The 22,888-nt window shown below is 40.9% G+C and overlaps 1 protein-coding gene across 2 annotated transcripts in view; it reads right to left on the bottom strand.

The window, feature by feature from the left end:
* The window catches only part of tmem161b (transmembrane protein 161B), a 59,580-nt gene that overhangs the window by 26,086 nt on the left and 10,606 nt on the right, over nt 1-22,888 (bottom strand). Inside the window, exons 3-5 of one of the 2 annotated variants that reach the window (XM_078396520.1) lie at nt 8,907-8,990; nt 7,059-7,156; nt 1,604-1,760 (exon numbers count right to left, since the gene is read on the bottom strand). In XM_078396520.1, the coding sequence (XP_078252646.1) occupies nt 1,604-1,760; nt 7,059-7,156; nt 8,907-8,990 (339 nt within the window). Of the gene's footprint in view, nt 1-1,603; nt 1,761-7,058; nt 7,157-8,906; nt 8,991-22,888 lie in introns of those variants that run through there. The other variant, XM_078396521.1, reaches the window with a different exon arrangement.

The raw sequence follows: 22,888 nt of genomic DNA, 5'->3' as shown, positions 1-22,888 counted from the left end.
GGCCATTTGGCCCTTTGAGCCAGCACCACCATTCAATGTGATTATGGCTGATCATCCACAATCAGTACCCTGTTCCTGTCCTCTCCCCATACCCCCTGACTCCACTATCATTAAGAGCTCTATCTAACTCTCTTGAAAGCATCCAGAGAATTGGCCTCTACTGCCTTCTGAGGCAGAGAATTCCACAGATTTACAACTCTGAGTGAAAATGTTTTTCCTCATCTCCGTTCTAAATGGCCTACCCCTTATTCCTAAACTGTGGCCCCTGGTTCTGCACTCCAACATTGGGAACATGTTTCCTGCCTCTAGCGTGTCCAATCCCTTAATAATCTTATATGTTTCAATAAGATCCCCTCTCATCCTTCTAAATTCCAGTTTTTACAAGCCCAGTCGCTCCAGTCTTTCAGCATACGACAGTCCCGCCATTCGGGGAATTAACCTAGGTAACCTACGCTGCACTCTCTCAATAGCAAGAATGTCCTTCCTCAAATTTGGAGACCAAAACTGCACACAGTACTCCAGGTGTGGTCTCACTACTGTACAACTGCAGAAGGACCTCTTTGCTTCAATACTCAACTCCTCTTGTCATGAAGGCCAACATGCCATTAGCTTTCCTCACTGCCTGCTGTACCTGCATGCGTACTTTCAGTGACTGATGAACAAGGACACCCAGATCTCTTTGTACTTCCCCTTTCCCTAACTTGACACCATTCAGATAATAATCTGCCTTCCTGTTCTTACCACCAAAGTGGATAACCTCACATTTATCCACATTAAACTGTTTCTTAAACAATGGGATAGTCCAAGCCTCAACTATCTCCTCTGGCAGCTTGTTCCATGCACCAACCACCCTTCTCAATATGGTGTACCACATTTCGTGTTCACAATTTGGTGTCCTCCACACTGGAGAAACCAAATGCAGCTCGCTTTGTGGAGCACCTGCACTCAGTCCACAGGAGTAACCCTGAGCTTCCCTTTCCCTGCCAATTTAATTCATCATTACACCCCCACATTGACCTGTCTGATATCCTGCATTGCTCCATTAAGACCCAAAGCAAACTCAAGGCACAACACCTCATCATCAGCCTGGCCATGCCTCAATATATCATTCTCCAACTTTAGATAACGGGCTCTTCCTTACTATATGAGAACTAGACATTTTTGCCAATGTTCTTTTTTCTTTTTTTATACATATAAACATAGTCTGGCCTGTGGGCACATCACAGTATGCTAGACTACACAACATTACACAAATTATAAAACATTAAGAACACATTACACAGGCAAAGATGACTAATCTGATTTTAAATGCCACATTATTTTGCCTTATCAAAGAAACTCCTTCAGTTTTATCCTTTCCACCTCTCATACCTTCTCTGCATTCTCGATCAATTTGTATCCCTCTTTCTCAGTTATAATCAAGGACAAAGAACCGAAACATTAACTGTTTCTCTTTTCACAGATCAGTCATGTTGACATTTTCCAGTATTTTCTATTTTTATTCTAGATTTCCAGAATCTGCATTTAAAAAAAAAAATTCATACACCAAAATAATCTTCTTTGTCTTTCTGTAGGAATAACACTTCAGCAATCAAAAGGATACAATACAAAGGCAAGGACGAGCAGGCACCAGACAATACTAATATTCATCTCATTACGGGGATTTGTCAGAGAGTAGTAGATTTCAGTGATGGTGTAGACAACTGTGGCCGAAACAGTGAAATCCACCAGCCACTGGTACTCGGGGAAGTAATGCAAAACTGTGAGAAAAACAATAATTAACCAAATACTCTAATTTTTTTTCCAGAAAAAAAATAACTTGTACATTATTTACACTATTTCTAGTTTATATATTTTAATATAACCATTGGTTCTGTATTTAATTCAAGTCGTCATGGATAAATCTACACTATAATGTGGATCAAAATTTATTTCACATTTCATATATAATCCAGTTGATCAAAGTAACAAATAATGTTTACTTTCCAATCTATTATCACAGGCGGATTTACTTGTGAGTCAGTACTGCACTTTAAAAATGACATGACACAGAGTGAATTTCCAGTTGAAAATACCTGTGACAACATCCAAGACAACATAATAAATATGGCTCAGATAATCTTTCCACTTCTGCCACAAATGTGATTTTAGAACATGCAGGAACATTTTGGAAGCCAAGTCTTGGTGCCTCCTATTTATTTATTTACCTTATAGAACCTTAGTTAGAATATAAATTACTTTGTTGAATTCTTTGTTCAAGATAATATACTCTATGTTCAGTCTAATTGAAGCCTTTTCCTGAATTGTAGATTCTTCAAGTATTCTTTCACATTTTTATATGAATAAACCACTGAATATTCCAGCTGTTTATATTTTCTGCTAACTTTTTAATTAATCCTTTAGTCTTCTAATCTCTGCTTATCATACTTAACATGTGCCTAAAGTATCTACAATACTTTATCATGTGCCTCCCTTTTAAACATAATTAATTTTACATTTTTGTGGGGCTGCGTTGGTACTTTACATGATTTCATTTTAAATCTTGTCCAGCTCAAACTTCAATTCATCATAGAACCTTTATCAATAGAGATTAGGGAGAATCCAAAGAGATTTTATGGTAAGGGAAAAATAAAATAGGGCCGCTCAAAGATGAAAGTGGACATCTGTGCGCAGAGCAGCAGGAGATGGGTGAGGTTCTCAATGAATATAATGAATATAATGAAAATAATATTTCCCCTTGGTTTTTACTGTGGAGAAAGACATAAAGTGCAAGGAACTCAGGACTGTTATTTGGGGAATAGTGAATAATACGCTAGAGGTGGTGCTGAATGTCTTAAAAAGTATGAAGGTAGATAAATCTACCTTCATGATTAGATATACCCAATTAGGTCATGATTAGGTATACCCAAGGACACAGTGGGAACCCAGGGAAGAAATTGCAGGAGCCTTGGCCAAGATATATGCATCTTCACCACTCACAGTTGAGGTCTTGGAAGACTGGACGGTGGCTAATGTTCATATCATATCATATATATACAGCCGGAAACAGGCCTTTTCGGCCCTCCAAGTCCGTGCCGCCCAGTGATCCCCGTACATTAACACTATCCTACACCCACTAGGGACAATTTTTACATTTACCCAGCCAATTAACCTACATACCTATACGTCTTTGGAGTGTGGGAGGAAACCGAAGATCTCGGAGAAAACCCACGCAGGTCACGGGGAGAACGTACACACTCCTTACAGTGCAGCACCCGTAGTCAGGATCGAACCTGAGTCTCCGGCGCTGCATTCGCTGTAAAGCAGCAACTCTACCGCTGCGCTACCGTACTGCCTCTATTTAATAAAGGTTGCAAAGAAAAACCTGGGAACTATGCACCAGTAAGTCTAACATCTAGAGCAGGCTAGTTGCTGGAGATGACCCTAAGAGATAAGATGTACATGTATTTGGAAAGATTTAAAGGTTAAGGATAGTCAGCACAGCTTTGTGCATAGGAGAACATATTTCATGAATTTGATTCAAATACTCAATTTTGAAGATGTAGCCAAGAAGGTCAATCAGGACAGGGCTGTAGACGTAGTCTATATATGGTACGGGTCAAGATAGTAGGCAGCTCAAGAAGGTCAGTTCACACTGGATCCAGGGAGAGCTAGCTAACTGAATGTAATATTGGCTTGATGATAGGAAGTAGAGTGTAATGGTGAATAGTTGTTTTTCAGACAGGACGCCATGACTAGTTGCATGTACTGGGTTGGTGCTTGTCCTATTGCTATTGTCGATCTTGTCAATGATTTGGATGGGAACGTACAAGGTATAAGTTTGCAGATTACACGCATAAATGAGTGAAGGAAGCTCTCCCGAATTACAATGGGATCTTAATCAGTTGGATAAGTGGACTGAGGAATGGCAAATGGAGTTTAATCTAGATAAGTGTGAGCTATTACTTTTTTAGCAAGTCAAACCAAAGTAGTACTTTCACAATGAATGGAAGGGTCCAGGGGAATGTTGTACAATAGAGGGATCTAGGATTTACATATTTCCTTGAAAGAGACAGCACAAGTAGACAGGATGATGAAGGAGGCTTTTGGCAATCTGGCATTAGTCTAAATTCCATGCTCTTAAATTTGATGCTTGCACGGTTTGAGACGGGTAACACCACCAGCTCGCCGTCTAAAAACAGCACCGAAGGGGCGCTGGCTAGCGAGGCTGGAGGGGGATCCACCGCCGGGGATGTGCACACATTCTCGGTGTCCGAGCAGGAGGTGAGGTGGGCTCTGACGCGTGTGAACACGAGGAAAGCTGGAGGCCCAGATGGTATATCTGGGCGAGTACTAAAGTCTTGTGCTACTCAGCTTGCTCCAGTGCTCACCACAATATTCAACCTCTCCTTGGCAAAGTCCGTGGTCCCTGCATGCTTCAAAAGATCCATCATTGTACCGGTGCCAAAGAATGCCTCTCCAGCGTGTTTAAATGACTACCGACCGGTGGCCCTCACCTCGGTTGTCATGAAATGCTTGGAGAGGCTAGTCAAGAAGCACATCTGCGCCCTCCTTCCTCGCAACATGGATCCACTACAGTTCGCATACCGTCCGAACAGGTCCACGGATGATGCGGTCTCCCAGGTTCTACACACCGCTCTCTCTCATCTGGACAGCCAGGGGGGCTATGTGAGGATGCTGTTCATTGACTTTAGTTCAGCATTCAACACAATAGTCCCCAGCAGACTGGTTGAGAAGCTGCTGGAACTGGGGCTTAGCACCCCTCTGTGTGCCTGGGTCCTGGACTTTCTCACTGCCAGGCCCCAAGTGGTCAGGATGGGGGAACACACATCTAGCTCCCTCATCCTGAACATAGGATCCCCCCAGGGCTGCGTCCTTAGCCCCCTACTGTACTCCCTGTACACACATGACTGTGGGGCCAGGTTCAGCTCAAACTCCATCATCAAGTTTGCTGATGACACTGTGGTGGTGGGCCGGATCTCAAACAACGATGAGAAGGGCTACCGGGAGGAGGTGGCTGATCTGGCACTCTGGTGTCAGGACAATAGCCTCCTCTTGAATGTCACTAAAACAAAGGAGCTGATTGTGGACTTCAGAAGGGCTAAACATCCAAGGACGTACACGCCACTGGAGATAAATGGGTCTATTGTGGATAGGGTGAGCAGTTTCAAATACTTGGGAGTCCGCATCGCAGAGGATCTGACGTGGGCAACGCACATTGCCGCACTGGTGGGTAAGGCTAAGCAGCGCCTTTACCACCTTAGACAACTGAGGAAATTCAGTGTCGCTGAGGATCCTTCATTGCTTCTACTCTGGGGCTGTAGAGAGCATCCTGTCCGGCAACATTACAGTCTGGTTTGGGAACAGCTCTGCCCAGGACAGGATGGCCCTGCAGAGAGTAGTGCGTTCGGCAGAACGCACCATGGGAACTACACTCGTCCCCCTGCAGGACCTATACATCAGGAGGTGCAGATCCAGAGCAAGCAAGATCATGAGGGACCCCTGCCACCCCAGTAACGGACTGTTCCAGATGCTACGGTCAGGCAAACGCCTCCGCTGTCACGCTGTGAAAACGGAGAGGATGAGACGGAGCTTCTTCCCACAGGCCATCAGGACTGTCAACTTTGATAACCCCAGAGACTAAATTTTTGTCGACACTTTTTGTGCTATGTTTAGTAACTTATTAACTTTATTTATATGCTGTAACTGTAATTATTTTTGTGCACAACCCGCAGGCATTGCCACTTTCATTTCACTGCACATCGAGTATGTGTATGTGACAAATAAATTTGACTTGACTTGACTTGACTTGTTAATAAATTGTAGCATCTTTTAACAACATTATTGATCTGCACGCTAACTTCAAGAGTCTGTGGACATACACTCCAAGCTTCCTTTGCTTCTCAATACCACTCAATTTCCTCCAATTTAATGTTTCCTTGGAACTTGCCACGAGATAAAAGCACTTGCCTGCATCATACCAAGTTAAATTTAATTTGCCTTTTTTCTGCCCAACCGAGCAGACTATATCTTCCTGCAGTTTAATGCTTTCCTCCTGTCCACTGTCAACCACAGGAATATTACCACTGAATTATCAATCTGTTTTGTTAATTTCTCTGCCCAAATAATTGAGATAAGATTTATTGTCATTTTCCTCAATTTTGCATGTTTTATTATTCATGGTTTGTTTTCCTAACTCTAATGTTGAAAGTATTATTTATAATATGATCAAAATACCTGGAATTTGCAAGACTTGTATATAACCAGTGTTTACACCGTCATTAAATAAATGAACCTGGGCAAAGATACAAGCCCATTTAGCTTCATGCAAACAATATTTGAATTATTGCGAGATCATTTCGAACACAATAAAATTCAATTTCAAAGAAAACCAGGCAAAGTCTGAAAAATATAGTTGCAATTTTGTAAAATCTATCTCATCGTTTGGTGGTCCAAAAGTTCTGAGTGATATAATCAGGTATCTTTGAGTACCATCTTCAAATCAAATAAATCAATAGTGAAAAGACGAAATGGAAAATAAATGTTCCTACAGGGTATTGGAATTCCATGTTCATGAATTGACATTAGTATATGTATATATATATATATATATAGTGAAACTAAAAGGCTAGAATTAGATCTTTGAGACTTAGAAGCACATCTCAACAGAGTTAGCATTGTCCATTCGAGTAGAAAGTATGTGGCAACAACAAAAATAAAATGTGTTGCGGACGAGAACTGTCAATAGCATGAAACTTGCTGACAGAAGTTTAAAAAAAGGCTATAAATGAGGCAGCTTATTTTACAGAACATGGGTATCAGAAAAGTTCACTTGATCAGTGTACAACATGCTTGGAGAATGCTTTAGCAATGACATGGTTGAACCCGGTGAATAAACAACATAAATCAGTTAAAGACAGCAAATGACCGAAGTGATAGGTTTTAATACACCTCTGTCACATTCCTCAATTATAAATTCAAAATTTTAATCACTATATAAATTGAAAGAGAATTTTCAATACACTCATTAAATGTGCATCTTCAGACATATATCCTACCTTGTGTATCCATTTCTGTAATGCCCCTTGCTTCCAAATGCAGATTGATATCCTTAGGAACAGTCAGCGGCTTGCTTTCTATGTGCCCATTATATTTCCTGGTAAAAGCATAATACAAGTGGCTGTAAGTCTACAATTGGAAACTTGCATTCTTTTGTGTAAACAGACTAATATTCCTCCAAATGTTTAACTTCTTCGGAGTGAAATAAACATTCTTACTATCACCATAATTTGCTTTTATGGAGAGAGAATTAATATACAATATAGGGTAGAAACAACATTTTATGCATTTAACTAGATGGAGAAGGATAGGTAGAGGAGAAAAAAGTGGCAGGGCATGAGGAGTTCAAAAAAGAATGCATGCAGAATGCATAAAAAGCTAAAGTCAAAAGACAGCTCATATGAGTCACTAGCATTATGGAGCTAGATGCACGACAGATAAGGAAATCTGGACAGATAAGTATAAATGTTTTATGCTGGAGGAGGAAAATACATGATATGTATTGTGATTGAAGTATGTGAAATCTGTGGTGGGGAGAATATAGGATTGGATACACAATTCAGGTTAAACAAAGGTTATTTTGCAAACGTTAGAGTGAGAGGGGGGTAAGAAAAAAGGGAGAAAGGAGTGAGGCAAAAAGGAGGAAGACAAAGGGAGAGAAAAACATGGGATTAACATTTATCTTAATCAAACTGAATCACCTTGACATCTTAAGAACATGCACTGTAACTCAAGAGATAAACTTGTCAGATTGATGGTTACATTTGATTAAAAAAAAACTTTTAAACATATTAACTTTATGCTTTTATTGATTCTTTGGCATTTTAAGAGACTACCCAAAGCAGTAATGCAAACTATCGGGCTATGCTTTTCTTGGCAATTTCCTTTACTTTCTGATAAATACTCAAACAGGCAGTTTGAAAATAGAGGTTTCAACAGAGTACTGTAGGCTGCTGGTAGTGGGACTGGACCACCAAAATTATAAACTAAGTAGGCTTCATGGAATGAAGCAGAGGATGGAGGTGGTAGGTTGTTTTTCAAACAAAAGGCCTGTACTAGCAGTGTGCCTTGGGGGTCTGTGCAGTTTGCAGTTTATATTGTGATGAAAATGTACAAGGCATGAGTAGTAAGATTGCAGACGACACTACAGTAGATGGTATTAATAGACAGTGGAGATGGTTATCAAAAATTGCAGCAGAATCTTGAACTGCTGGACAAGTAGGCTGACGAACAGTAACTGGAATTAAAGCAGATAAGTCCAAGGTGTTACATTTTGGGAAGTCAACCAGGGGTAGAAGCTTCATAGTGAGAGGAAAAAGAATTAATAGGAACCATACGAACAACCTTGTCACTCAGAGTCATGGGTATATGGAACGAGCTGCCATAAGAGGTAGTTGAGATATGTAATATAGCAGTATTTAAAAGACACTTTGATAGGTACATGGGTTACCATTTATACCATGGGAAAAAAATTCTGACTTTCTACCCTATCTATCTATGCCTCTCATAATTTTATAAACTTCCATCAGGTCTTATCTCAGCCTCCAATCCTCCATAAAAAACTAAGTTTGAAAAACAACTGAAGTGGCACCCAAAATTAAGATAGCGAAATAAAGAATACAGATCCATCAGATGGGAGAACCTCAAAAGAGTAAAAAATCCTGGACAGAGGTGCCTTGAATATTTTATATTATGAAAGGTTAATCTAATGTCAGACAGATAAATCAGTTCGGTTTAGTTTATTGTCACATGTACCGAGGTACAGTAAAACGGTTTTGTTGCGTGCTAACCAGTCAGCAGAAAGACAATACATGATTACAATCAATCCATTTACAGCACGGGATTACCTTTCTTTCTTTGATTTAGCTTTCTGTTGTTTTCCAGCAAGAACTTGAAGTTGTTCTTCTGACGGATGCTGGTACCATTGCAGGCTGCAACAATACAAATCAAATATTTTCCATTTTTAATGCAGCATTTACATTCCAACAATCAGCATTTTAAATAAATCTAATGATGCATTCTTGTTTGTAATTGCAACTTTATGTGCAATAATTATCCCAATGTGCAGGCATGTGAGTGAGGTAAAAAGAAAAAAGAGGAAAAGAGCCGAGCGCTTGCACTTGTACAGTGGGGGTCAAAAAATTGGAAAATTTACACACAAAATTACCCGTTTCAAGCCCCTTTTAGTGCATTTCAAAGTAAAAATGGACATTACAAAATAATGTGAATATGTCACTGCATACTAATAACATTTTAGTAAATTCAAAAAGGTGGTAATTGGCTTTTCTGCTGTGTTTTATATTTTAACCCCATTGTAATGGCAGTTTCTATGCCTTCTTAAAGTCCAACTTTGATAGCCATTACTGCTCGGGGATGGAATGGAGGTATAGCTTACGCACACATCGCACTCTGAGATAACAAAAACAAAACTTCCAAATGCTGTTTCTTGATTAATTAGTCTTTATGAAAGTAGCACAAATCAAAAGAGTAATTCATGACGTTTTGTTCTTATCAACTGTTTCTTCTTCAAACAATACAGTAAAGATCGTGTAGTCGTTACCGTGTGGTCATGGTTGGCGTGAGTATGGTCCTTGTGAGTGTGGTCCTTGTGAGTTTGGTAAAAAACTGTATTCTCTCCATCCTCCGAGACTAAACTGACCCACAATCTCTGTGGCTACGCTAGCCTCCTCAGATGTAGACACTCCCTATTACGTATCAAATCACACCCACAAGTATGCAAAAAAGACAGAACCTAGAAATATTAAACATAGCCATAATACAATGACAGTAACTAATGTAAATGGCTCCTACACCCGTCTTAATTAACTTAGTTATATAATCTTGCAGTTAAATTTAATGTTTACTCATTACAGTTCCACCACTGATTTTCTGGCACTCTTTGTTCCAGTGCTTTGCTTATTTATCCAGCCAGCCAAGGAAGTCGGCTATGGGGATAGATGTGCTGGCTCCAGCTGGGCTGGAGTTCCAGAGCCCCGGCCGCAGGTTGCAAATTCAACCCACCGATCGGCCATGGAAGTCCTGACGAGGTAGAGATTGGCTGCCTTGCCCAGCCCAGGTGCCACATTTTCGGGGAGACTTCCAGGGCACAGATTTCTCACGGAAACCCTAGCGACCTCTAGTGGAACCCTAGTGTTCATTACATCGTATATATATTTTTTTTTCTTTCTTTTTTTCGATCCGATTTCTCCGTTGGTAAACGCGATTTTGGCAAAGTGAAAAACGCAGAAATTATGCAAAAAGCGCGGAAATTTTATTTTAAAAATGTGGAAAACTGCGGAAACGTGAAAAATTCACATGCCCCAATGTGTTAATTAGAGCATATAAGCCATAAGGAGAGGTTGGACAAACTTGGATTGCCTTCTCTGGAGCGGAGCTAGCTGAGGGGAGACCTTAAACAAGTATGTAAAATTATGAGGGGCATACATATGGTAGATAACCATAAACCTTTTCCTGATGAATAGAGGGCATAGCTATAAGATGAGAGGGGCAAAGTTCAAAGGTCATATGCAGGGCAAGTTTTATTTTAAACAGAATGGTAGGTGTCTGGAATATGCTGCCTGGGATAGTGGTGAATGCAGATAAGATAATGGCATTTAAGATGCTTTTGGATAAGCACACAAATTTGCAAAGCATGGAGGGGTGCAGATCATGTACTGTTAGAGATTAGTTTAACTTTGCATCATGTTCAGTACAGACATCGTGGGCTGAAAGGCTTGTACTTTTCTATATTCCATGTTCTAAGAAGAACTTGAAATGTGTAGAGATGAAGCGCTTTATTGAGAGTAAGTGTTGAGGCTTCAGCAAAGTGGTTATGTGGAAGGAGATGGCAAGACAAGGCATATTTTTTTGTAAGACTTCCTTGATCCTAGTGCAGTAGAGATGGCAATTAGGGCACTGGTATGCTTTTTCTGCAAGATGTGGGAAGTCAGGGAATCTACCACTGTATTGGAGGGCTAGACCTGTGGGAAGCACATCCAGCTACAACTGACTGATCATATCAGGGAACTGGAACTGCGGCTGGACAACCTCTACAGGATATTGTTGGGGGGCGGGGGGAGGAAGAGGATTGACTAGGTTCTGAGGATAGCAGCAGCAGTCAGGTCTAGAAAAGGTCACACAGGGCTATAGTTTGAGGAGATTTGATAGGTAGAAAGAGTCTGGGAGACTGGAAAACAGAGACTTAGTCTGCATACTTGCATGCACAGCATCTTTTCAGGAATGCTTAGTTTAGTTTAGAGATACAGTGCGGAAACAGACCCTTCAGCCCGCTGAGTCTGCACCGACCAGTGATGCCCGTACACTAACACTATCCTACACACGCTAGGGACAACTTACAATGTTTACCAAGCCAAATAGCCTACAAACCCGTATGTCTTTGGAGTATGGGAGGAAACCGAAGATTGCGGAGAAAACCCACACAGGTCACGGGGAGAACGTACAAACTCCATATAGACTGCACCCATAATCAGGATCGAACGCGGATCTCTGGCACTGTAAGGTGTCAACTCTACCACTGCGCCACCGTGCCGTCCCATTGCACTAACCACAAGTTGGAGCACCAGAGTTGAGAATGTTTCTGCGATTATACAGATCTTCCGAAAGACCATGCATTGAATATTATGTGCAGCTTTGGCTCTGGGAACCCCCTGGAGGACACATTTGTATGAGAGTCAACGACTCAAGATACACCAGATTCATACCCCTGAATGAGGTGTTGGTATTGATTTATCATTGCTCTGTGTACAGAAGTACAATCAAGCCACACACAAGTAATACAAGGTATGGTGGCGACAACAATTAAATTACAGCAGTAGAAATTCAGGGAACCAAGTTTGGAGCTGTGTTATTACAGCAAATTAACTTTTTTTTTAAAGTCATGATCAGAATATTGTAAAAACACATCTGTTCACTAACATCCTTAAGGGGTGGAAATCTATCATTCCTATTGAGGCCAATGTGATTTACAGAGTTGGAAGCACTCATATCCAGAGAAATTAATAAATAAATGAGGGGGACGTCCTAACCAGAGAGATCAAGCCAACATACTGGCGAGTCTTTAGAAGAATGAAAAATGGTTGCACTGAGACATGCAATATTCTGTGTGCAAGCTTTTTACTTGCATGGGGTCAAGAAAACAGACAGTAAAGTCCCCGAGGCTCAGGATCAGCTATGATCTTATCGAGCATCAGAACAAATGGTCGACATTTACTTGAACTATCTTGGAAAATGGACCAGGGAATTGCATCCTTTACTCCTGTACATTTCCAATGATAACAAACCTCAAGAATGGAAAAAAAAACAACATAGATTTGGGTTTTTCTCATAATATTCATACTAATGCTTTATTTTCTGCACAGCTTTCTTTTAGAATTGTGTGTAACTTATGTCTTTTATTTTTGTGTTTGGCTGAATCTGTGTCTGTGACACGGCACTGATGCAAACAGGATTTTTCAGTGTATCTGCACCTCACCACCCTTATGCACAGAAAATAATTTCAACTTGAATTTAATGACAATCTCAAGATCTGAAGTTCATCAATGACAAAGTGATATATCAATATGTAAAAGTTAGACCTTAAAGACACCACCAAGTATTCAAACAGAAGTAGAATTGAGTAACTTTGCTGCAAATGAAGATCAAGATCATTTTCAGATGCGCATTTTAAGAATGTTAAACCACAATATAAAAGAGTAGCACAGTAGCGCAAGTGGTACAGCTGCTGCCTCATACCACAAAAGACCTGGGTTCAATCCCAACCTCGGGTGCTGTCTGTATGGAGTCTGCATGTTCTTCTTGTGACACTGTGGATTTCCTCCTGGTGCTCCGGTTTCCTCCCCATCCCAAAGACTTGTGTGTTTGAAGGTTAATTTGCCTCTGTAAATTGCCCCTAGTGTGGAGGAAATGGATCCGAAAGTGGGATATCCGAGAACTAGTGTGAACGTAGGAAATTTATGGTCGGCATGGACTCGATAGGCTGAAGGGCCTGTTTCCATACTGTTTGTCGGAGCCATGTGTGTTTGTGCTATTTGTTTTAGCATATTATATTATTTTGTATCTTGCTGTATTATTTTTGGACACTTGGGGGTTGTCGTGAGATGAATACATATATGGGCATAATGGACCTGGAGGAGCCAGAACTGGGTACTATATCTGGAGATGCAGAGACAGGAGGGGTCAGACACAGGGAGTATGGCGAGATATAGTTCTTACCAGACCTGCGACGAGAGTTGAATTCTTGAGAGATACAGACCGGTTTGTATTACTACTTCAATAAACGACTAATTAAACTGAAAATACGTTTGGAAAATCTCTTTGTTGGTCTGCGTCAAGATCGATCACTCCCATTCTCTGTGAAGTAATGGCAAGCGGAAAGGACTTTATTGGAATGGACTGAAGTTGGCATACATAATATAAGAACTGCCCTCTATGAGTGATTAAAAGTAAGAGCTGTCTCTAAAGAGCCATTTAAAGTAACAATCAGCTCTAAGAGTGAGACTGGATCTTGTGAATCAACTGGACGGAAAGAGGATTGTTTTATTTCAAAAACTTTGAAGCCGAATTAGTCTGGACAGGGTCGCTACCTGCGCAAATCTGACTAACGGAGATTGGAAACTTCGAAAGCCACGTGCGGAAAAAGCGAGTACAGCATTAAGCTTTATTGGAAAAGCTGTATTTCAGAAGTTGTATTGAAAAACAGCTGCTGGAAACCTTTGAATGCTGAGAACAAAGAAATGACCTTGAGCATCGCAAGATATCAGTTTGTTTTGAATTCTTGTGAAGCTCCGACATTACATCAATGCGTCTTAAAGGGATAGCAACGTACAAGTATGTCTGTGGTTAGATGTGATGTTCAGCCACAAGGTGGCGATATCAGAAAGGATCCCATAAAGGAAAATGGTTTTTCTTCATCATGTGTGCTTCAATGTTATCCGCTGTCATGAAGTGGGTTGCCACTCTGAAAAGCCAGCATGAGATTGAGGAGGAAGAAAAAAAAACAGAAGAGAAAACAGTTGAAAATAAAAGAAGACCAACTGAGAAGAAAGAGCAGATAAAACAAGATGAACAATTGAAAGTCATGGAATTGTTCCATGAAAAGATCGGGAGACTAAGAGGAAGCAATGACTGCAAAACCTGTAGAAGCACAGGTGCAAGAAAATCTGACAACAAAGGGAATGAAAGCCGACGTACCTACCGCCAAGCCACAAGGTTCTTGTTTGTTCTGTACCAAAAGTGGTCACACATTGGGGCTGTGTAGGCAGATCAAGATGAAAGAGCACAAAGGATAGATTTCTTAGAAGGGAATCTCTTTTGGATGTTTGAAAATAGGTCACATGATCAAAGACTGCAAGAGTCGTTTGGCTTGTGATGTGTGCAAAGAAAATCATCCTGAAATACTTCACATTGAACAAAAGGACAAAAAAAAGAAACCAGAACATACAGAACAGAATAAAAATCCAATTGCGCGTCATACTGTTCTCTCATCTCAAATGTGTGGGCATATTGGGGCTGGTGATGAAACCTGCATCTTCTCCATTGTACCAGTACAAGTAATGGGGAGTACAGTGTTGGAAACATACGCATTTTTGGATCATGGAAGTTCATCTTGATGAGAAGGCTGAACATTGCAGGACCAAAGACTAAAATTCTCCTGCGTACCATGAATCAAATTAAGTCGGTGACTAGTCGACTTGTCTCAGGTTTGGAAATGTCTAGTCTGGAAAAAGATGATTTTATTCAACTATCAGATGTGTTCATGCCTGTTTCTCAGCTAAACATTCCCAGACAAGAAGACCTGAAACAATGGCTTTACTTGAAAGATATCAAGTTTCCTGAAATAGACTCTGGCATTGACCTACTCATAAGGACAAATGCTTCAAAGGTATTGGAACCTTGGGAGCTGGTCAACAGCCAAGGGGATGGACCATACGCTGTGAAAACCCTACTGGGATGGGTCATTTATGGTCCCCTGAGAAAAGACCACGACAGCAGGGATGGAAATGGCTGCCCTGCTGCTGCCAATCAAATATCCATTGCAAAGCTAGCGGAGCTACTGGTCAAACAACACAATTATGACCTCAGTGAAAGAACCAGCATGGAGACAGAAGAAATGTCTAGAGAAGAAGTAAAGTTCTTGGACATTATGAATCGCTCAGCAAGGATAACAGATGGACACTATTGTCTGGACATACCTTTCAAGCAAGAAAACGCCAGCATGCCAAATAACCGCTGCATTGCAAAGCAACGCATCAAAAGCTTGTAACGCAAGCTCAGCAAGAATGATATTTTTTTTTGATGAATACACATCTTTCCTCACAGAAATGATTGACAATGGTTATGCTGAAAGGGTACCAGTAGACCAGCTGAATCGAAGTGATGGAGAACTCTGTTACATTCCTGACCATGAGGTGTATCACTCAAAGAAAGGAACTTTAAGGGTGGTCTTTGACTGTGGTGCAGTCTTCAAAGGAAAATCACTTAACTGCCAACGGCTGCAGGGTCCAGACCTAACCAACTCACTCATTGGAGTTCTCATCAGATTCACACAAGAACCGGTTGCTTTGATGGTTGATATCAAAGTAATGTTTCATCAGGTCAAGGTATCAGAAAAGCATATTAACTATGCGATTTCTGTGGTGGCCCAATGGTAATGTGCAGCAAGATCTTGATGAATGTACATCTTTTTAGAGCCGTGTCATCACCAAGTTGTGCAAACTTTGCATTAAGGAAAACTGCTGAGGACAACAAAGCTTGCTTTCCTGAAGAGGTGACAGACACGGTAAAGAACAATTTCTATGTAGATGATTGTTTAAAATTCATGCCTTCGGAACAAGAAGCAGTTCAAATGGTAAAAGACCTGACTGCCATCTGCAAAATGGGAGGATTCATGCTGTCAAAGTGGATCAGCAACAGCCGTGCTGTATTGGCATCCATTCCTCAAGAAAACAGAACCAAAGAGATCAAGGTGTTGGACTTGGACAAAGACAATATGCCAATGGAAACAGCACTGGGATTGTGCTGGTGCATTGAAACAGATGTGTTCAAGTTCAGAATTGCTGTACAGCAACGACCATACACTAGATGTGGCATTTTGTCTGTAGTCGGCTCTATATACGACCCTTTAGGATTTCTAGCACCATTTCCTCTGCCAGCCAAGCTGATTATGCAAGAGCTCTGCAAGGAAAATCTTGGTTGGGATGAAAACATACCCCAAACTTTCTCTCAGCGATGGACAAGATGGCTAGCAGATCTCAACAAGATTGTGGAGTTTAAAGTGGACCGGTGCATGAAGCCTACAAACTTTGGTCAAATCAGATATGCACAGCTGCACCACTTTTCAGACGCCAGCGAAAGTGGCTACGGTACTTTTTCATATCTAAGTTTGGAAAACAATAGTAAAGAAGTGCATATTGCATTCATAATGGGAAAATCCAGAGCGGCGCCATTAAAACACATGACGATTCCCAGAATGGAGCTTGCAGCTGCAGTCCTAGCTGTCAGAGTTGACACAATGCTGCAGAAATTACAGCTTCAACTGGACAAATCAATCTTCTGGACCGATAGCATAACGGTGCTTAAGTACATCAACAAAGAAACTAAACGCTTTCAAACATTTGTAGCAAACATAATCTCTTTTGTAAGGGATGCTACTGATGTATCACAAAGGAGATATGTTAGCACAAAAGAAAATCCTGCAGATGAAGCCTCTGGAGGACTAACAGCAGACCGCTTTAAGCTGTATATGACGCAGCAAAGGATCAGAATTTCTCTGTAAGCCAGACAGAGAATGGCCAAAACCTCACTTGGAATCTGCAATCTCTGCTAATGATCCAGAAATCAAGCAAGATATCACAATGAACGTCATTGTCAAAGATCCATTGAACTCCACAAACTCTCTGATCACCTATTTCATCTTGGAGGTATCTGAAGACTGGCGTAGCTTGGCTTCTTAAAGTAAAGACAATACTCTTGCAGCTGACTCGAAAGAGAAAGGAAATTCAGACTGCTGTGAGTAGCTTTGTAAAGGATCCTGGCAAACTGAAAGAAAAGGTTGAAAAGGAGATGCAAGCCTTTAAAGCAACACTCCACGGACAATGTTTATGTCCTGAAGATCTTTCCCAAGCAGAAAGCGCAATCATCTTTTCAGTCAGACAAAAATTCGAAGAAGAACTATCAGCACTAGAAGGTGGTGGTTATACCATCAAAAGAAGCAGTCATTTGTACAAACTGGATCCGGTGCTGAATGATGGACTTCTGAGAGTAAGCGGTCACCTGAATAGACTAGCAATGCCTGAAGAAGCAAAACATCCTATTATTCTCTCGAAGGACCTCGACATATCAACACTACTGTTATGACATATCCATGAACAGCTCGGACATGGAGGAAGAAATTATATGCCGTCTCGTCTCCGTAAAAGATATTGGATTATCAAAACTAACTCCGCTGCAAGAAAAATCATAACAGACTGCGTTATGTGTAAACGACAGCGGGGAAGAGTTGGGGAACAAAAGGTGGCAGATTTGCCCCTGGGGAGAATTATACCAGACAAGCCTCCATTTACAGATGTAGGAGAAGACTATAGAGATCAAAAGAGGACAAGGTTTTGTTAAAAGGTATGGTGTAATCTTCACCTGCATGGCAAGCAGGGCAATACACCTTGAAGTTGCATATACACTTGACACAGACTCCTGCATCAATGCATTACAAAGATTCATTTGTCGATGAGGTCAAGTTTCATCGTTAAGATCAGACAATGGCACAAATTTTATCAGAGCAGAAAGAGAATTGAGAGAAGCATTCAATGACTTGGATCAGGACAAGATCCAGGATGTTATGCTTCAGCAAGGGATAAGGTGGTACTTTAACCCTCCAACAGGATCCCATCATGGCGGTGTTTGGGAACGATTGATCCGCATGGTTCAAAATGTGCTGTGCTCTGTTCTTAGCCAACAAGTTCTGGACAATGAAGGATTGCAAAGTTTAATTTGTGAAGTTGAAGCAATTTTAAATGATCGACCCATTACCAAGAATTCTGATGATCCAATGGACCTGGAAGCACGCACACTAAACCATCTTCTTCAGATGAAAGCCAAAGCCATACTACCACCTGAGCTCTTTGTAAAGGAAGACTTATACATCAGACGCAGATGGAGACAGGTACAATATATGGCAGATCTCCTCTGGAAATGGTGGATGTGAGAATACTTGCCTCTGATCCAAGAACGACAATGGTGGTCAAAGGTGAAAAGAAGCCTTGCTCCAGGTGACATTGTTGTGGTGGCTAATTCCACTGCACCACAAAGCTAATGGGCAAATATTGGAGACCATACCAGATGCACAAGGTGTTGTGCGCACAGTTCGACTTAAGACTAAGAGCAACATCTTGGAAAGACCGATAACTAAGATATGTCTGCTCCTCGAAGCTGATACCCAAGTACAGCAAAGACTGGTGGCCTTAAAGAATGAAGAATCACTAAAGTAGATTAGATGCCAACATATAGCGCATACCTGTTTATTGTGATTATTTGTAAAGTTTTATAGCTCCTTTTAATGTTTATTAGTAATTGTTTCGTTATATACGTAGAACAAGTAGGAGCCATTTGTGTTTGTGCTAGCTGTTTTAACATATATTATTTTGTATCTTGCTATATTACTTTTGGACACTTGGGGATTGTCGTGAAATGAATACATATATGGGCATAATGGAGCCAGAACTAGGTACTATATCTGGAGATGCAGAGACAGGAGTGGTCAGACACGGAGTATGGCGAGATATAGTTCTTACCAGACCTGCGACGAGAGTTGAATTCTTGAGAGATACAGACCCGTTTGTATTACTACTTCAATAAACGACTAATTAAACTGAAAATATCTATCTGGATTAGTTTACCTCAGTTTATCTCTTGTAAATGAGATACAATTCAGGTGGCAATGCAGGAAAATCCATATTTGTAACACCCATACCACCATAAGGTCATTCAAAGTAACACCTACCAGCATTAAATTTCTGTATGATAGAGAATCTGATTCAGGTCTAATTTTTCAGGCAACTAAGACCCAAAAAATAAATAATTATGCAATACCAGCTTGTGTTCATATAGTACCATTAAATTAATAAGGCAATTCAGAATAAAATTATTGAACTATATATGACACTAAGGCACATAACAACAGATGATCAAGGATGGTCATAAAGTAGATTTAAGGAGCATGTTCTTTAAATTGATACAGGGTCTGGGGAGGGAGGATGGGGCACTGTTTTAACTATCTGAAGGTTCAGTATTAATGAACAACTCCCAACCAATAACAACTCTCTAGATCAAATAAAGATTTGTTTTTCCCTTACATGTTTGCTTTCCTTACCTAACCTAGTGTTTTGCAGCAAATCATGCTTGGTCCATATCTTTCAACTGCACTTTTGAAAAAGCACATGCATCACATCCACTGTCTCTTTCTGAAACTCTGCAACTTGCACCCTCTTTAAAATGTAAATTAAATTTGTCAAGTGTGATTTCTCTTTCATGTCAAGACTATGATGATTTTGGCTAATAGAGGGTATGGGGAGAAGACAGGAACGGGGTACTGATTGAGAATGATCAGCCATGATCACATTGAATGGTGGTGCTGGCTCGATGGGCCAAATGGCCTACTCCTGCACCTATTGTCTAATAGACAAAGTGCTGCAGGAACTCAACAGGTCAGGCAGCATCTGTAGAGGGAAATGGAGAGATGACTTTAGAGAACTTCTTAAATCTGACGAAGGGTCCCGACCCAAAATATCACCTGTCCATTTTAGTTTAGTTTAGAGATACAGCGCGAAAACAGGCCCTTCGGCTCACCAAGTCTACACCAACCAGCGATCCCTGCACATTAACACTACCCTACACACATTAGGGACAATTTTACATTTATACCTAGTCAATTAACCTACAAATCTGTACGTCTCTGGAGTGTGGGAGGAAACCGAAGATCTTAAGAGAAAACCCACACTGGTCACGGGGAGAACGTACAAACTCTGTACAGACAAGCACCCATAGACAGGATCGAACGCGGGTCTCTGGTGCAATAAGGCAGTAGCTGCACTGCTACGCCACCATGCTGCCCATCATATTTGATAATGATATCGCAAAAAGAGACTTTTTCCATCAGGCACATTTGCTAAAGTTATTCCGTGCATTAATTCAAATGAACATAATTTCAGATTTGATCCTGTAAAAAACAAGCATTTTAAGTAAAAATTGGAATATTTAAAGAAATAATCCTTGAACAGTAAGATAACAAATAACCTCGAAATAGCTCAATACCAAAGCAAATAATGAAGTAGGGCACAAAGGTATTAGAAGTTAAGAAAGTTTTAACTTTAGAAAGATCTCTGTATGGAATCATTGGGAGTTTGCTGAATAAATTGGTTTCTCAGCTGGATTGAACCAGAGATCACGTTTTGCTCCACAAATGCTGCCTGACCTGCTGAAATCCTCTAGCTTGAGGTCCATTGCTATTTACTCAAGATTCCAGCACCTGCAGTTTCTTGTGTCTTCATGATTTTGGCTAATATTGTTACTAATAACTAATATAGAGTTGCTGCCTTACAATGCCAGAGACCCAGGTTTGATCCTGACCACAGGTATCATCTATACGGAGTTTGCACTTTCCCTTGGGTTTTCTCCGAGTGCTCCGGTTTCCTCCCACACTCCAAAGACGTAGTTTGTAGGTTAATTGGTTTCTGTAAAATTGTAAATTGTGTGTAGGATAGCGCTAGTGTATGGGGTGATCACTGGTCAGAACGACTCAGTAGGCCAAAGGAACGGTTTCCACACTGCATCTCTAGAAATAAGACCTTGTGGCAATGTATTCTGGCTGCCAAAGAAAATGCAAACATGCGCCAGTCCAGAACTTACGTGGAAGCAAGTTCTGGACATACAGTGGGCAGATCATCAGACAAAAGTTCTGCCCTTTTCCCCATGCTGCAATTTTAGACTGTCTCCTTGTACGATTGGCACTGGCGCACAATTGCGTGAGGATTCCCAATGTCAAACATAACATCAAAAACATCTGCGTGGCAGATGCAGTGTAATATAGATAAATGTGAGGTTATCCACTTTGGTGGTAAAAACAAGGAGGCAGATTATTATCTCAATGGTGTCAGGTTAGGTAAGGGAGAAGTGCAGCGAGACCTGGGTGTCCTTGTACACCAGCCACTGAAAGTTGGCGTGCAGGTACAGCAGGCAGTGAAGAAAGCTAATGGCATGTTGGCCTGCATAACGAGAGGATTTCAGTATAGGAGTAAAGAGGTTCTTCTGCAGTTGTATAGGGCCCTGGTAACACCACATCTGGAGTATTGTGTACAGTTTTGGTCTCCTAATTTGAGGAAGGACATCCTTATAATTGAGGCAGTGAAGCGTAGGTTCACGAGATTGATCCCTGGGATGGCAGGACTGTCATATGAGGAAAGATTAAAAAGACTAGGCTTGTATTCACTGGAGTTTAGAAGGATGACAGGGGATCTTATAGAGACATATAAAATTATAAAAGAACTGTACAAGCTAGATACAGGAAAAATGTTCCCATTGTTGTGGGAGTCCAGAACCAGGGGCCACAGTCTTAGAATAAAGGGGAGGCCATTTAAAACTGAGGTGAGAAGGAACTTTTTCACCCAGGGAGTTGTGAATTTGTGGAATTCTCTGCCACAGAGGGCAGTGGAGGCCAAATCGTTGGATGAATTTAAGACTTAGATAGAGTTCTGGCGGCTAGTGGTTGTGGATTGTGGATTACTGATTGTGGATGATCAGCCATGATCACAATGAATGGCGGTGCCTCTCCCTGCACCTATTTTCTATGTTTCTATGTAAAACCAAAAATAAAAGAAATATCACTTCTCTGATCTTACCCCAGTACAGATTTGATCGCAAATTGGAATAGGATCAGAGTGTGCAAACAAGGCAAGATTTGTATTTAATTATTTTAGTTTACTTTACTATTTGTAATTCTTTCAAACTGCATTAAAATGTTTCAAGCCAACTTTTATCTCTTTTAATAAGTTGAAATGATAAAAAATGGCTTAACCACTCACCTAAATGCTAACTGACTTTAAATAATTGAATGTTTGATGATTGTTGGGACTCAGTGTACCAAAGGGGCCTTTGACATGCGGTGTAACTCTATGATTATGTCAGAGCCATCCAACAGGAAGCAAAGTTCTAACCCCAGATCTACTGCCTATCAAATTAGTCAGCAGCATTCAGTGTCAAGACCACAGCACCACTCCATCTGAGCATTAATCACCGTCAATGCCCACCAGTGACATCAACCTGCCACATCAAGCCCAAATGTGAGTAGAGGGGGCACCATTGGTAAATCTAGTTGTTGGCCAGATCCAAGAAAATCATGCCTATGCTGAGCCTAAGTATTATGCAACTTCATACTTCATCCCTTGCCTAGTGCAGATGAGGCTTATCAGGATTTCCCCTAGATAAGAGGGTCTTAGCAATGAGGAGAGGTTGTTTAAACTTTGATTGTTTTCTCTGGAACATTAGAGGCTGATGGGAAACCTGATAGAGATTAATGAGATTTGAGGCATAGATAAGGTTGACAGAATTTTTTCCCCAGCGTGAAAATGTCAAATACAAGAGAGCATCGCGCCGACAAGCAGGAGAAAGCTTAATGAGATGTGTGGGACAAGCTCTTTTATACAGAGGAGGCAGTGCCTGAAAAATGATGCCAGGAAAAACAGATTCGATAGTGGCGTTTAAGAAGCTTAGATAGGCACATGAATATGCAGTGAATGGAAGTCTATGGATCATGTTCAAGCAG

This window comes from Rhinoraja longicauda, chromosome 3 (genome assembly GCF_053455715.1).
Source record: "Rhinoraja longicauda isolate Sanriku21f chromosome 3, sRhiLon1.1, whole genome shotgun sequence".
Lineage (NCBI taxonomy): Eukaryota > Metazoa > Chordata > Chondrichthyes > Rajiformes > Arhynchobatidae > Rhinoraja > Rhinoraja longicauda.
This window is presented reverse-complemented; position numbering and strand designations above follow the sequence as displayed.